This window comes from Corvus moneduloides, chromosome 7 (genome assembly GCF_009650955.1).
Source record: "Corvus moneduloides isolate bCorMon1 chromosome 7, bCorMon1.pri, whole genome shotgun sequence".
In the NCBI taxonomy this organism is placed as follows: Eukaryota; Metazoa; Chordata; class Aves; order Passeriformes; family Corvidae; genus Corvus; species Corvus moneduloides.
This window is the reverse complement of record NC_045482.1, coordinates 15,932,842-15,947,639: the sequence shown is the minus strand read 5'-3', so window position 1 is coordinate 15,947,639 and position 14,798 is coordinate 15,932,842. Positions and strand designations below refer to the sequence as shown.

The 14,798-nt window shown below is 36.3% G+C and overlaps 1 protein-coding gene across 7 annotated transcripts in view; it reads right to left on the bottom strand.

The window, feature by feature from the left end:
- Window positions 1-1,618: 1,618 nt before the first annotated feature.
- Window positions 1,619-14,798, bottom strand: part of SESTD1 (SEC14 and spectrin domain containing 1) — a 51,580-nt gene continuing 38,400 nt past the window's right edge. For all 7 annotated transcript variants that reach the window (XM_032114349.1, XM_032114344.1, XM_032114343.1 and 4 more), the window contains 8 exons: window positions 12,774-12,968; window positions 12,044-12,158; window positions 10,749-10,908; window positions 8,044-8,125; window positions 7,608-7,730; window positions 6,556-6,747; window positions 4,663-4,784; window positions 1,619-2,354 (listed from right to left, as the gene is read on the bottom strand). In XM_032114349.1, coding sequence (XP_031970240.1) covers window positions 2,225-2,354; window positions 4,663-4,784; window positions 6,556-6,747; window positions 7,608-7,730; window positions 8,044-8,125; window positions 10,749-10,908; window positions 12,044-12,158; window positions 12,774-12,968 — 1,119 coding nt within the window. In that variant the 3' untranslated portion in view covers window positions 1,619-2,224. The remainder of the gene's footprint in view (window positions 2,355-4,662; window positions 4,785-6,555; window positions 6,748-7,607; window positions 7,731-8,043; window positions 8,126-10,748; window positions 10,909-12,043; window positions 12,159-12,773; window positions 12,969-14,798) is intronic.

Sequence of the window (14,798 nt, the reverse complement as noted above, 5' to 3'; positions counted from 1 at the left end):
TGTCACAGCCCATGATGCTGTATTAGAGGCTCAATTAGAGTCAATAGGTGGAAGTCAGGATCCCCTGGCCCCTAGGAATGTCAAAGGACAGATAAGAGCAGCGTCAAGATTGGACTACACACACAGAGACAAAATTAACATCAGGGTTACTAGGGTGAGCAGTCATCAGTTCCAAGTTGTGCATGCAGCTGTCACAAGAATGAGTGAAGAGCTTCTGATATTGCCCTGAGTTTGCCTACAGTATTGAGACCTTAAACAAATAAATTAAATTAAAAAACCAAAATAAAATTAAATTTTAAAAACCCCAAAATAAAATAAAAACCCGGAAATAATTTAAAGTGTTTGTAATACTTGCTTACTCTAATATTTTAATGAGATTTTATACTGCAGACCATTATTTACTGTAAGCCGATTCTATTTACAAATGCTGCAGAACTGGAGACACGATGCTTATTAATGACTATATTAATTTACTTTTGTGTTGGCACTTTAGATTTAATATATGCATACTTTTCATGTTTGGGTTCTTTCTAAATGAATTTATATCCTCCAAATATTAGTCATAGTAACATCAGCTTTCTCAAATGCAACTGAGCAACTAAATTAAATTTGAAAAGATTGTATCAAAAACGTCTCTTTATAAGTAAGGTCTGTAAAACTTCAGTTAGTTTTAAACTAATATTAACGTAATATTGTACCATTGCATTAAGTGCATTAAAAAAAATTGTATTTCCTCTGCCAAAATACCTCAAGAGGAAAAATACCTTTATCACTGAATTTACAGGTAAGTCATTAATTTGGAAACTTTTAATAGAGAAATGGCTTTACTTCAAACATCACTTTCCTCTGGAGAAAATGTGGAAAACAAAGACAAATAAATAAATATAATATTTGAATGACAGATTCATCAGAAAATCTGGAGAGTAATAACAATGCCTGTAGGAAGAGAGCATTACCTTTACTGTGAGCAAAGTACAGTGAGATAACAAAGTTCTTAGACCTACAGTTGTTTGCTACACACACAGTATCCTAAAACGGTCAGATTCCACACCATCTTCCAAAAATATAATAATTAATCTATTCAGATTGCATCCTGAAGATTAAGAAGTTAACCCTGCCATGCACACAGCTGATTTGGTTTCAATCCAATTCCCTTCTCTGAATAAATGTCCTTTTATTACTAATCCCATGATTTGAAGTTGTTTATGAACCTCATGTTAATTTCTCTTTCATTACATGAAAACCTTTAACCGCAAAGGTACCAACAGGGATATTCACATTATTCAGGATATTCCATTCAAAGGGAAACAAAGGACTTAGAAATAAACAGGAGACACGTGCCAGTCTTACAAGGGAACAAAACTATGATTAATGTAACACCAACTTATGCAAATACCATCTTACTTTTGTGCAAGTACTGCTATCAGAAAGAAAGAAAAGAATAGCATGGACTTTTGCACCTATCAGTAATAGTTCAAGAGCAGTTCCCTTATAGCCACAATGTATTTCATTATACAGACTTTCTAAATATATTGGGGGAGTAATTATTTTTACTACCATTTATCATAAAAATGTAACATAAACCATATTTGGAAATACAGACCAGAACGAATTTCTCTTAGATTTTAAAAAGATGATTTTTATTAAGCACAAACAGCTTTTAATACATTATCAATACAAATAGGAAAACATCTGTTTAATGAATTTGATATATCAAAGATCTGATGGGCAGGTTGCATACTGGCACAATAAAAATGATTTTTTTAAGTATTTCAAATTAAAATTACAGGGTTACCACAGTCTACACTGCAGGAACTTTCCCTACAGTCTAAAATTACTACATCACCTGGGCATGGGGGAAGCAAAGAACTAGAGTTTCATAATATGGAACTTCTAACACTTTAATTAGCACCACTCAAAGCTTGCATCAGCTGTCTAACTAAGAAGCAGCTGACAGGTCAGGTAAAGCTGTACAGCAAATTTCAGTGCAAAGTTTACAGTTCCTTTTCATAAGATACTTGGAGTCTATGGTTTCATAGCATGTTAAATAATTATGGCTTGATAGATGTGCAGTATTAAGATGCTGAGAACATTTACGTTGAAAAAAAGATGAGATTCGTAACGGCTGTGAAATGCATTTTAATATATTATACCAAATTCTGTAATATGCAAACAACATGCTGGATTATAAACTGAAGTCCTGTTATGAATTCATAGGTCAGTATTAGCTCTCTAGGGTTGTGGCTTCTGGTTGTCTCAGCTGCTGCTTTTTCAGGCTAACTAACTTCATCTTCTCTCTAATGTGTTCTGCTGCAGAAGCCATATCACTTGGGCTCCCAAAGTACTGCTCAGACCTAGAAAAAACCCAAACCACAAGAAATTATCAGTAAAAAAGTAAGTCAGTACATGAATATACCTGTTAATTGCAGCAGAAAACACAAAGCAGGTAAGAAAAATAGCCACTTTTTCCTCTTGTCATTTAAAAGCCACCTTTAAAAGGCTTTGGAGGCTTAAGTGATGAGACTTGACAGCAAATTTTGATGAAATTCTTACCAATACTCAGTGAGCCTTTCATAGCCAAAAGACACTCTCAACAGAAGTTTGAGGGTGGTGAGACACTGGCACAGGCTGCCCAGAGAAGCTGTGGCTGCCCCATCTGTGGAAGTGTACAATGCCAGGCTGGATGGGGCTTTGAGCAATCTGGTCTAGTGGAAGGTGCCCCTCCCCATAGCAGGAGGATTGGAACTGGATGATCTTTAATGTCCCTTCCAACCCAAAACATTCTGTGATTTGAACAGCAGGGCACTATTCTAGAAGTGCAACTGGATACTTCCCAACACTATTTCTTACCTCCTTTCTCTGGCTCTCCCCCAAGTCAGTCTGACAATTTTGCATACTGTGACCATCTATGATACCTGTCTATACATGAATTCTGAGTTTATAAAATTGCCACATTAAAGGACTCTTCACATGTTAAGTCAACCACATGCTGACAAATTATGCCATCTACCTCTCAAACTGAAAAGAACACCTGGCTGTGTAATTCAAATGCAACAAAGAACAGCTGAAATGTTAGGGAAACCAGTCACCAAGTTCTCAGCAAAGGGAGGGTTTGAACAGAATATGTGTTTCGGAAGAACAGGTATTAAATCTAGCTGTAAAGCAGAGAAGCTGTACACTTTGGAAATGGCAGTAGAACAAAGGACTTTCAGACAGGCAAAAGTGGACAGACACAGGAATAGACACATTTGAGAAGTTAACTGGTCAGACTGCGTAACTGCACTTAGATTGCAGCATTTCCTGATACAGTGCAGAAGCCATGAACAGGACAGGGAACAGTGACCTGAACTTCCAAAAAGACACTGGAAAAAGTCTGAAGAGGTCAACAGGCTAATGAAAATGCCCCCAAGCATTTATAACATTTTGCATGTTCTTAAATTTCTAAAACTATTTCTAATAATGAGCATGTTTGGTCAACACTTCAAAACCAGAATGCCTAGGATGGTGAGCAGGGGGTCCTGAGACATAGCACAGCAACAATATCATTTTTATGAAGGGGGATATGCGAAACTCTACTGAAATGCCAGAGGGGTCAGAAACAATGTTCAGGATTGAACAGTTGCTACTTTTGCCAGGTCACTAAAATCTGCTATACAGAATTATACAAAAATACTTCAACAAACACTTCTTGATCTGGGTTTGGGTCTTTTTTTGTTTGTTTTGGGGGTTTTTTCCCACAGCTATAAAATCCTCCACTATTTTCAAACACACTTTTGAAATAACAGTAGAAAGCACTACTAATTCAGGCCTGGGTCCACCTTCATGATTAGCACTCCTTACTGAAGGATCTACACTGCAGAAGGAATATGGTATTTTGGAAATAAGATGACAACAAATTTTCATAACCAGCTTCCTGCAACTGTATTTTACAGAGAGACTTAGGTAACCTTAATGCAGTTGCCTGATGCTATCTCACAAGGTTTCAGCCTCTAATTCAAAATACTGATTTCAGACCTTTTTCATTATGCTGTGGCATCCTACCCACCAGAGACTTGTTCCATAGCTTGGCTGTAATGCATGTAGAAGTTAACTACAAGCTCAGCATAACAATAGATGTTATTAAACACAGAGAACTGAGTTTTATTATGGCTGAAATTCCAAATTCGATTTGCTTTTATAGCTCGAGAGAACTACCAATTTAAAATGAGCATGAACACTTCTCAAGGGAAGTACTGTTTTGTTTACTGAATAAATCAAATGTAAATTTATCTTCAGTATACTGGCTTAAGACTTCAAAATAGTCAGAACTGCAAATAAATAAATCAAAATCCCATGATTCTCATCTGGTATATTTTTTTCAGGGAGAAGAGATTGGGAGTGGTCATTCTTCTGTTACTTCTGCATACTGTGCATGCATGAAACTAATAATTATTCAGGGTGAAAAAGTCACTACTTCAAAAAAGCAGTGCACTAATACTCATTAAAAATTCTTTCCCATCTTTTCACAGAAAGCAGGCAGGTCCAATTTCAAACTCTATAAAAACAACATGCTCACTTATCTATTTCAGCAATATGCCTTCAGGATTCTTCTGCATATGAGACTATTATAAAACTTTACCAAAAGCATTATTGCAAAGGCATTAGAAAAAATGTTCTACATACCCATCAGGATAAACTACAGGCACTGTTAGTCTGTCCAACAGTGATTTCCCAACTGCTTCAATTTCATCAAATTGATCCATTTCATTAAAAGCTTCAGGCTGCTCTGGACATTCCTGCAAAATCTGTTTTAAAAAAGTAAGAAAATACAGAATAAAGTACACAAGGGATAGTATGTAGTTTTTTAAGTGCCATTAACTGGCAGAATGAATGTTCTTTTGGCATTTTCACTGCCACATTTGCATGAGATCAACTGACATATTCATATAACTCGAAAAGAAAATACCAATTAAGGTCCATTAAGAAGATAGTCCAGGGCTACCATCATAGTCTTCCTAGACAATATTCTTGCAACAAATGAAGGAATAGTAACCTACATCATTAAACATAAAAGACAATCACATAAAGTGTAAAAAACCATTGTTATTGAAGAGCCCCTTACAAGATGTTTCAAAACTAAAATCCACATCCGGCACAGAACAGGTAGAACTACAAAAGTCTGAACACAAGGGTTACCAGATGGGATTGTGACCCAATCCTAGTACTCAGTAATGTATTTTCTTCCACTTCTCACTTTTTTCCAATGCAGCGCAGATATTAACAGTCAATTTTCCACACAGACTCATTAATATATGTCTGATAGTGAAAGGAGAATTATGGTTTTTGAACAAGAGCATTGTTTTGTCAGCCTTTAATTTACTTTTCTTTAAACTTAAGACTGCCTAAACCCAGCAATTAACTACTGCAATAAAGAAAGAAAGCTCATAATATGGATTAAGAGATTCTACTCTTTTAAAGTTTATGAACCACTAACATTTAATTTGGTATCAGGTAAATCTCTGGAAGCATATATGATATGTTTCTGCTTTTGTGAACTTCCATCAACTCCCACCGCCTGCAAATTCAAAGTATCTTCCACTACTACAAATAAGAAATTAATAAAACCAAGGAGCATATGAATCAACTCTGAATCCCTGCTCTCCTTCAATGACAGAATGAATCTATTTGACAGAATGAATCTATTTTACCATGTGCAAGACTTGGATTTTTTGCGCTTACACGCAATTTTATTGCCAATATTTGAGACACATACCCTAAACTGCTTTTTAAAAACATATCGCTTCACAAAAAACCAGCTGTGGACAAAAAGGCCTTACCCCTCAAGGTCTACATTAAAAGACATTGTCTCAAATTCAAGCATTTGAAAACTCTCAACATTTTCCCCCTTCAGCAAGCTGGTTACTGAATAGCAACTATTCCTCATCACATTGCTGTTGACTGCTCGTCCTCCTCTGCAGCTTCTCACATCACCTGACTGGGTGCAGCAGTAAGACATTTAGTTACAGGAGTTTGAAAACCATACCAAGGTAGAGGTGTGGTCAAGAAGAAGTTCAACTCCCCCCAGGTGCAAACTACAAGATGGAACAAGACAGCATGCGTGGAAGGTAAAGTGGCAAGAGCTGCCCTCATTTACAGTTTGTGAGAAGTAAAAAACCAAAATCCATACAGCTTAAAGGGCAATACAACTTTAACTCTCCCAAGAATGTAAATGACCTGACAGCTCTGTAGCAGACCTTGCACGAAGAAGGGTTCCTGACTTTTAAGAATTACAGTCTAAAAGACACAAAGAAATGCTTTATCATCAATATCAGAGTTCCCATTTGAAGAGGGCTGCTCTCCTTTGTGTTAAGCAAGCCCTATACCAACATAGGTATATGAACAATTATTACATTAAGTACTGAAGTTAACAGTCAGAAAAATATACTTCAATTCTTCTTTTTTTTTTTTTTTTTAATATTTAGAAAGGGTAAATATACGCACTGGCAACTATTTCCTACATTTTGTTTGCTTAAACTCAGGTTAGAAATTTTTCTTCTTAAAAAACACAACACTCACCTTTTCAGCGGTTGAATGAAATGCAACAGCTGTTTCCAGCCGGTGTACTCTTTCTTCAGAAGTCACTGTAAACTGTTTCCACACTCTGTTCAGTCTGGGAAGTGTGTCCCCTGAGGACCTTGAAGTGCATCGCAAGGACTGGCACAGGACCACGGTTGCCTGCAGTAACTGTCTCCCATAATCGTAAGTGCTCTAAAAATTGGAGGGGATGGGAGAGTAAGCGCACGTAAAAACTCTGTACTTAACTTGCGGGCGAAATAGCATCTTAAAGCTACAGCAGGCAAGTTTATGGAAGCTCTACAGTTTAAGTTCACAAAGTACACTGAACTAATCTGGTCTACTACAAAATGCTGATGAAGTAGGAATAAAATTTTAATGACCGAACAGGGCTTTCACTCTTAAAAAAAATCCAATATCCCCTGCTGTCTAATGTTCACACTGGCAAAAGAGGAGGGCTTCCCAAAAATTCTGAATAGCTGTTTGGATCTTACAAGGAATACCTGGTATCCACTGCTGACACAACTGTCTCACTGACTTCACTGTCACCCAGCATCCAGGTGCACTGAGGCCCATCACTGAATAGCAAATGACCCTCCTGTCATCCTCAACTCTTATTCATCAAAAGAGAAAATCAGTTCCAGTGTTAACAGGTGGAATTAGAAAATATCCCATCTGTTAATTAACACGTCCAAATGAGACACTCCTAAAAGCAGTAAACGACTGACAAAGCACCTTAAAAAGGCCCAGTTCATCAAAAGTCATTTTAAAGACTGTTTGAAATATATCTTTCACAAAAGCCAACAAACTTTGGTTGTTTGCACTGCCTGTATGAAGGTTAACTAAGGTAGTAAACTGCAGCATTGCTGCTCTTGATGGAACTGCAACGTCTCATTAGGCCCATTGCCGACTTCAGCAATAAGTTTTTTCATTCAAGCATTGAGGCAAACCAGGAAGACCAGTGACAGCTGTTCAACTAGAAACTCTGTTTAGGAGAGGATGTGAAACTGCACAAACACCATACTGCAAAAAAACCCCAAAAAACCACATTTCACCTGTGCAACATCAACAAATTTTCGATGTTTCTCCAGCAGAACTTTTGTTTCTTGAGCATCATCTCCCAGTCGGATGTGTGTCTTCAGCAGAGCATCCAACAGTTCACTTAACCATTCTACCGCCTTAAAAACAAGCCAAAAGAATAAAAACTAATATATTAAAAATAAATTAATCCAGGAGGGTGACGTTACTTCAGTACTAGCATATACTTTTGATACAGAAAAGAAGTTAAATGAGCTGTCACAAGCTGGTAGATCACGCATGCAATCACCAAATATACTATTCTCAGACATTGCTGTATCTTTTATTTTCACTGTACATATTCCCTAAATAAAACTACATTTGAACGTTACAAAAAAAATACTGTAAAACTACTGGCCCCCATAAATTACATACAAAGACCAGAATGATGAAATTCTAGAGGTATTTCCATACCTGAGCAGCATCCTCTTCACATTTAAATAACTGCACCATCTGAAGCATCTTCAGTCGCCGCACATCCACCATATCCTCACACCTTAAACAGCAGCACAACAAGACTCATCAACCCATGTACAGCAGACACAAAACAATCTGAATTTGACAACGTTTTCAAGTGAGAAACATTAAGACACAAGTGCTCATGAAAAGGTGATCAAAGCTGCTGAGCTTGGCCAAAATACCTCATGCCTCAGAGAACAATAAGGAATTTGCAATAAATAGAACTGAGCACTCCAAGTCACCAAAATCAAGATCCTCAAGATTCCTGATATGGCTAAGCTGGAGGCAGTAACACCAGAGATATCTATCTACAAGGTCTTGCAGCAGCATCGCAGGTTCCTTACCTTGCTGCACTGGTAAGCTCTGCCACACAGAGGCTTATGTGGCTAGGACAGACTTTATCCTACTAAAATTCAGATGAAAGTTGGCTTCAACTTGGCATAATTCTGAATTGTATTGTTTGCTGGGGGCAATGTTTTCTTGATGAATACAATGAGGACTGTAAATGGACATTTTTCCATTTTTCTTTTTAGCTTACTAAAGGTGGTAATACCTGAACCCTCATATGATGATGTGCTTCACTGTACTTGTCAGGAAGCATTTCAAAATCGAATTGATATAAAAACTAACCCTGATTATCTTGTTCTCAATTGAACATAGTTTGCAGTTCTTTCTCCAGAATTCTAAAGTAAGTATTGAAAGTTCTTCTCTTTCCACAGAAAGAGCTACGGTAATACATTTAGCAGACTGCTTTCCACTTCAGTTTCAGAGCCTCCTAAGTCGACAGCAAGACTCATGCTCCTGTTCAGTGCAAATGGAATTACTAATGTCAACAGCAGTCAGCCTTATAAGCAAATGCAAAAGACTGTGTGCATGATTTTTTCCAAACTGGTTACAAACATAAGCACTTCCAAAGAACAGTTTGTTAGCATGCTGCATTTTGTTACATGTCCTGCAATGCTTACAGAAAGGAAACTGGCTGCTCTAATAATGCAGGAAAATTGCTTATGGGTTCAAAAGCATAAATAAAGCAGCAAAATGCCCCTAAAAAAACCATTAAAATACATGTGTATGTAAATAACAAGAAACATTCAACAGAAGTTAGAAAAAAAATATAATTAGGCCTTGCAAAAAATACTACTACATGCTACTGAGAGATACTTAGTCCTTTTACTTTTTTGTCTTTCATCCAGGCTAAAGAACTTTGTTCAATCATTCACCATCTGAAAGCTGCTTCATACCTTTGTCTGGAAATTTTATTGATGTTTTAGTCCTCTAATTTACTTCCCACAATTCTATAACCCATCTGAGAATAGGGACCAGAATCGTGCAACACAAAACAAAAATGGACTACCAATCTATAAGCGACACAATGACATTCTTCTTTCAGTTTTTTATCCCTTTCCTAACAATTCTTAGCATTCTACTTGCTTTTCCCTGTATGACTGAACACTAAAGCAATTTCTGTAAATTTTGCAACGTTTATCTTTGAGTTCACAGCTGATTCAGAGTCCATTACTGTGTATATGAAGTCTTTCCTTCTCCCATATACACCTCTTTTCTCAGTACAGAATTCCAGCTGCCATTTTATTGCACAGTGACACGTCCTCTGTAGCTTTTTGCAGCTGGCTCCCTAAACACAAGTATTGCTTAAATTAATAGGATTCAGAGGGCATACGTAAAACAGTATTTTCTCTAAGCACTACCAAAACACATGGTTTCTTGCATTAAGCTCCCTAAGAAAACAATTTATGAATAGTAGAATTAATTTGTAAAATGGGCAATTTGATGCTCACTAGACCTTGCTGTTGCCTAGAGGCACTCTTTTGCTCAGCCAATGCCCTTGAACTTCAGGTCCTTTCTACAGACAGTATTACATTGTCTCAGGGTTTCCAGCAATAATACTGGCAACAGCATCTAATTCTTTCACACTGATGAGTAGAAAAAAAAAGGAGTACCACAGAATATCCAGCACTACTACATCTTTAATTAAAAATAACCAAATTTTGGAGGAAGATGATGATGGCAAAATCCATCCTTCTTATAAATTCAACTCTCTCCAACATTTTTCTCAACTGCAACTTCATCCCCCACACTCCCTAATTTTCCAGAACTCACAAACCCCCACACTTTGAAAACTGAAATCCATGCCTCCATTTTGTACCCTGAACCCTCCACCAACACCATCTCGTTAGTCTTCCTATCTTCAGGAATGAAAATACCATACTCAAAGGTTAGAGCTTGTGATAAAGAGGATAAATAAGTGTTAATAGGTGATTTTGCACCCGTCACCACTACTGTAGTCATATTATACTTCCATCTGAAACTGCTAATATAAAAGATGCCTCTTGCATATTCTCGTAACTCCATATAAAAGAAATGTGTAATTTTTGAGCATTAACAAGCACAGGAAAGCATTCAAACACTCCATCCAGTACCAAAATATAAATATAAAAGGTGCCTGTTTTTAGGAACATGCTACAACAGATTAGTCAGGGAAGCTTCTGTCCCATTCAAATATACTACTAATATAAATTAGAGTTTGATTACATCCCTTAACTGAACATAAAACAAAATGGGCTCTTTAAAACAAATTAAATTGTATATAAAGTGACTTGTTAACACACAAAAATCTTAATGACTAGAATTGTTGTTCTTACCTTTGTTTTCTAAGCTGCATATCTTCCATTACTCCTTGGATATGGTCCACATTTTCTTTATTTTCAATGGTCACATCTTTCCCATAGGCCCATGATGCCTGGTTAGATATCTGATCAAGAAGACTTTGACCTTTCTCACGCAAGCCTTGCAAGCCTAAGTCTAATACGAGAAAGGAAAAAAAAAAGGTCAATGGTTACTCATAAATTTGGTGGTTTTCCTCCATGGAGAGAGATAAAATGCAACAGAATCATACACGGATGAAGACTGGAACGTGCAAAACGAAAAGGACATTGCTATGTCTTTCACTGCCCTTTCCAACTCAAGTTTGAGTGAGCATTTGTCTATATTAACAAAGAACTAAGGCTTTGATATTTTATGACCTAGCAGATAACAAGAAAGGTAATCAAAGTTGACAGCAAGTCAGTTTTTCAGTATATACATAGCTAATTAATGTCTTTCATCCACACAGTTACACCATTCCTAAAATGTGTAGCACTGCTAAGCAGTTGTAGCCTAAGTGTTCTTGCATTGCTGCCAGAAGTTACTGCTTTATAATACACCTGATATGGCTGATACAATTTTCTACACTGAAATTTGCCAACCCTTGGGATCTGCTCTTACATCTTTTATTTGGCAGCTCTACTATCTGTTTTCCTGAAGGAGTATCTCATTTATGCATCAAACTGTTATATTCCAATCATAACTACTTCTACCACAAATTATTTTTCTTTGCAGCTCTCTCTTCCACAACTTAATGAAAAAGCTGATTACTGTAGATCACTTCCAAATGAAATAATTAATTCCTTATGCTTGACAGTGTAACAACCTTCAACGTGCCATTTATTAACACATGCATTCAAAGCTACTGCAAAACACTCAGTACAAGCATTCTAAAACTGAGTGGATAAAAACTTAATCATCAAGGGGTCAGTTCTAGAGACAAAAAGATCATCTAAACACTATTATCCCAAGACACTAAAGAAAATTAATAGGGGAAAGAAGTTTGTTTACAAATGAAATGCATGATAATGTCATATAACAAATATACATATTAGATGCAAAAAATTTAAAAGAAAACAGTTCCAGATCATTTCCCCAAACAGAATTACTACACAGTAGATGGCATAAGCCAGTCCAAAGTAGCTCAGTGGAGCATTACATAGTGAGGAATCAGAAGTGACAGTGTTTTTTCCCCTGCTTTTTTGGTGATTTTTTAAAAGGGATTACTGTTTATTCTCCCTGTAATGCATTCATTAGAATGTGTGTGTCTCAAATGCAGAGATATCTTGCTTACCAACACTTTTCAGTTTCTCTTCCAGTAGTTTTAATGTTTGTTGAATTGATGCTCCATCTGCTGGTGCTACATCCACACACAACATTCCTAATAAACCATCCAATTGCTGAGACAACTAAAATGTAAGAACAATATAAATGCTGATATTTAAAAAGAAGTTTGAGCTTCAGATGGTTGGGTCTACAATATTCTAAATGTTTGGAAATTCGTCATTTTCAAATTTTTTCTTGCAGCTATAGGAAATGAAAGTCACGATGAAAGATAAACGACCCATCTGCCTTGTAGAATTCCAAGAGCATACATCCCTAGATGGTGGGAGAGTAGGAAGCCAAGATTCTACTTGTTTTTTAAGGAGAGTATAGGAAAGGAATATGCCAATTCAAAAAAAGAAACTATGAAAAGTACAGCAAATTCCAGTTCAATTAATGCATATGCCTCTAAATAAAAAGAAAAAAGAGGGGCGAAAAATTAACTATTCAACTAGTAACCTTTTTATTTCAAACACTACTGAAATGTAAGACATATCACACAGTATTTCCCTCCTAAAAAAGGGGGAACCAATTTTCTCAGTGTTCCAATTACAGTAAGTTATGACTTACAGCATTTTCCAAGTGACATTATATTTCCCTTTACCTCCCTGGACACTTTTCCAATTTATTCAACATTTACAATACTAAGACACTAATTTATTGACAGACAAGCCTGTGAAAAATTAAAAAGAAACACTTACATCCTGGGCAACACTGTGGAATTCAAGTGCTGCTTGTAACAGGTTCTGCCTGAATTCCAGCTGACTGGCCTGCCTGTAACACACATCACTCAGCTGTTGCTGCAATGCTTTCAATTCCACAAGGTCTTCCTCATCCCCTGCATTTAGAAGAGCTGCTATCTGCTGATTAAGCTCAACATAAACAGCAAACCACTCCTAGAAACACAAGAAGATGAAGAATTAAAAATGCCAAATATAATTTTATTTCTCTTAAATGTCATACATGCAACTGCAGGCTAATAAATAATCAGACTGAAAAAGGAGGTTATTACAGATTGCACTATGACATGTCACAGAGAAAGAAAAAATATTTCTGATTTCAAATCAACTCTCAATAAAGTGCTTAGTACATGTTAATATATGTGTTGTAGTACAAAAAAATTACTGTAGAAAGATGAGAAAAGTACAAGGCATGGCTCCTAGTCCCAGCACAGACTTCCACCAAAAGAGGAATTCCACCATTTTTAAACAAATTTCTAGTGCTAAATGGCTGTAGTGGTCTACTGAAATAAAAGACCTTTTGCCAAGTGATCAGCTATTATAAAAAGGTGTTCACAGGACTATCCAGGTGTTGTGACATGATTGAAACTAGCAATAATTTCCTTAAAATATTTAGAAAAAATACTGCTGTTGACAAAGTGGAAGTAATCTCTATCTTCTGAATAAAAGAGTGTCCATGCTCAGAAACTTCAAAATTATCCTTGTTTCTTATTTAAGGAAAGCTTTATACTATTCAAGTCAAAATGTGTAGATTTGGTTTTCAGATGGCTTGATTACTGAACACATACATAAGAGTTAGTTGTCTTGTCCTGGTGGTGTATTTGCAGAGGAAAATAGTTCAAATATTTAACAGTTTGGGGAGATTTAAAAACAGCTTGATACATCCAGATCACATTCACATCCTGCATGTCTGAGATGCCTGTAAAGCAAAATGTGTTTGCTCAACAGCTCTAATTTTGACCTTGAAGTGTCCTCTGCATTTCTATGGAATAGCACCATCTATTGGCCTACAATATTTGATTTAATTTGTATTCTTGTCTTGCTCCGATTGGGATGTTTAGAATTTTGTAAATTATGTCTTTGGCTTTTGCATCATTTATTTACAAATCATGCAAACCGGAGTATAAATATCCATATTCTGATTTTTTTTTTCTTTTTAGCCAAAGCTGCCTCTACCATCTGCTCACAGAAAAAAAAGAGAGTATGAAAAGAGCAAGAAGGGGAAAAAAGAGAAAGTAATGAAAAAGTTAAATTAGCAATCAGTCAAACATTTAAGAGCAGAATAAACCTCTCATCTGTCCCAAAAGGGGTAACTATGATGACATAATGTGAAAACATCTTCCACTGTGACACATGTACTAAAGATACAGAGATTCAGCACAATCAGTTCACAGAAATAACTCTTCGACACTGAACATACAAATCCAGCTGAGTGTGACAAATCAACTATAATATGAGAAGTCAAAAAAATTTTAGATTAATAATGTTTAAGGGTTTGGTTGGTGTTTTTATTTTTAGCATTAGAGTAAGTAAGAGTTGTAGTAATTTATTTTGATCACGCTATCGGTAAAATTAAGACACCAGCAAACCAGGTATAAAAAGTGTGTTTCTGACCTTTTCCATGGGAGAACTTAGGGACAGCTGTAGGTAACAGCTCAAACCCATGGAGAAAAGCCCTGCTCAAAAACAACAGTTCTAGTGTATTCCTTGTGAATAAAACTATCAGAAAATGAAACCCCTCCAAAAAACCCAACCACCCTCTCCCCACAAAAACCCAAACAAAAACGTATCCTATGGAAATTAGTTTTTCACTTCAGAGTAAATTGAAGTAAAAAAGTATCTTCAAAACAAATTAAACATTTTTGCAAGTCTCTTCAAAATACTATAATCAACATAAACAGAAGGTGATGAAAGAGAGCAAGCATATGAACTGTCAATTCAATTATTAGGAGAGAAAAAAGAGGAAAACAATGAAAGAGGAACCAT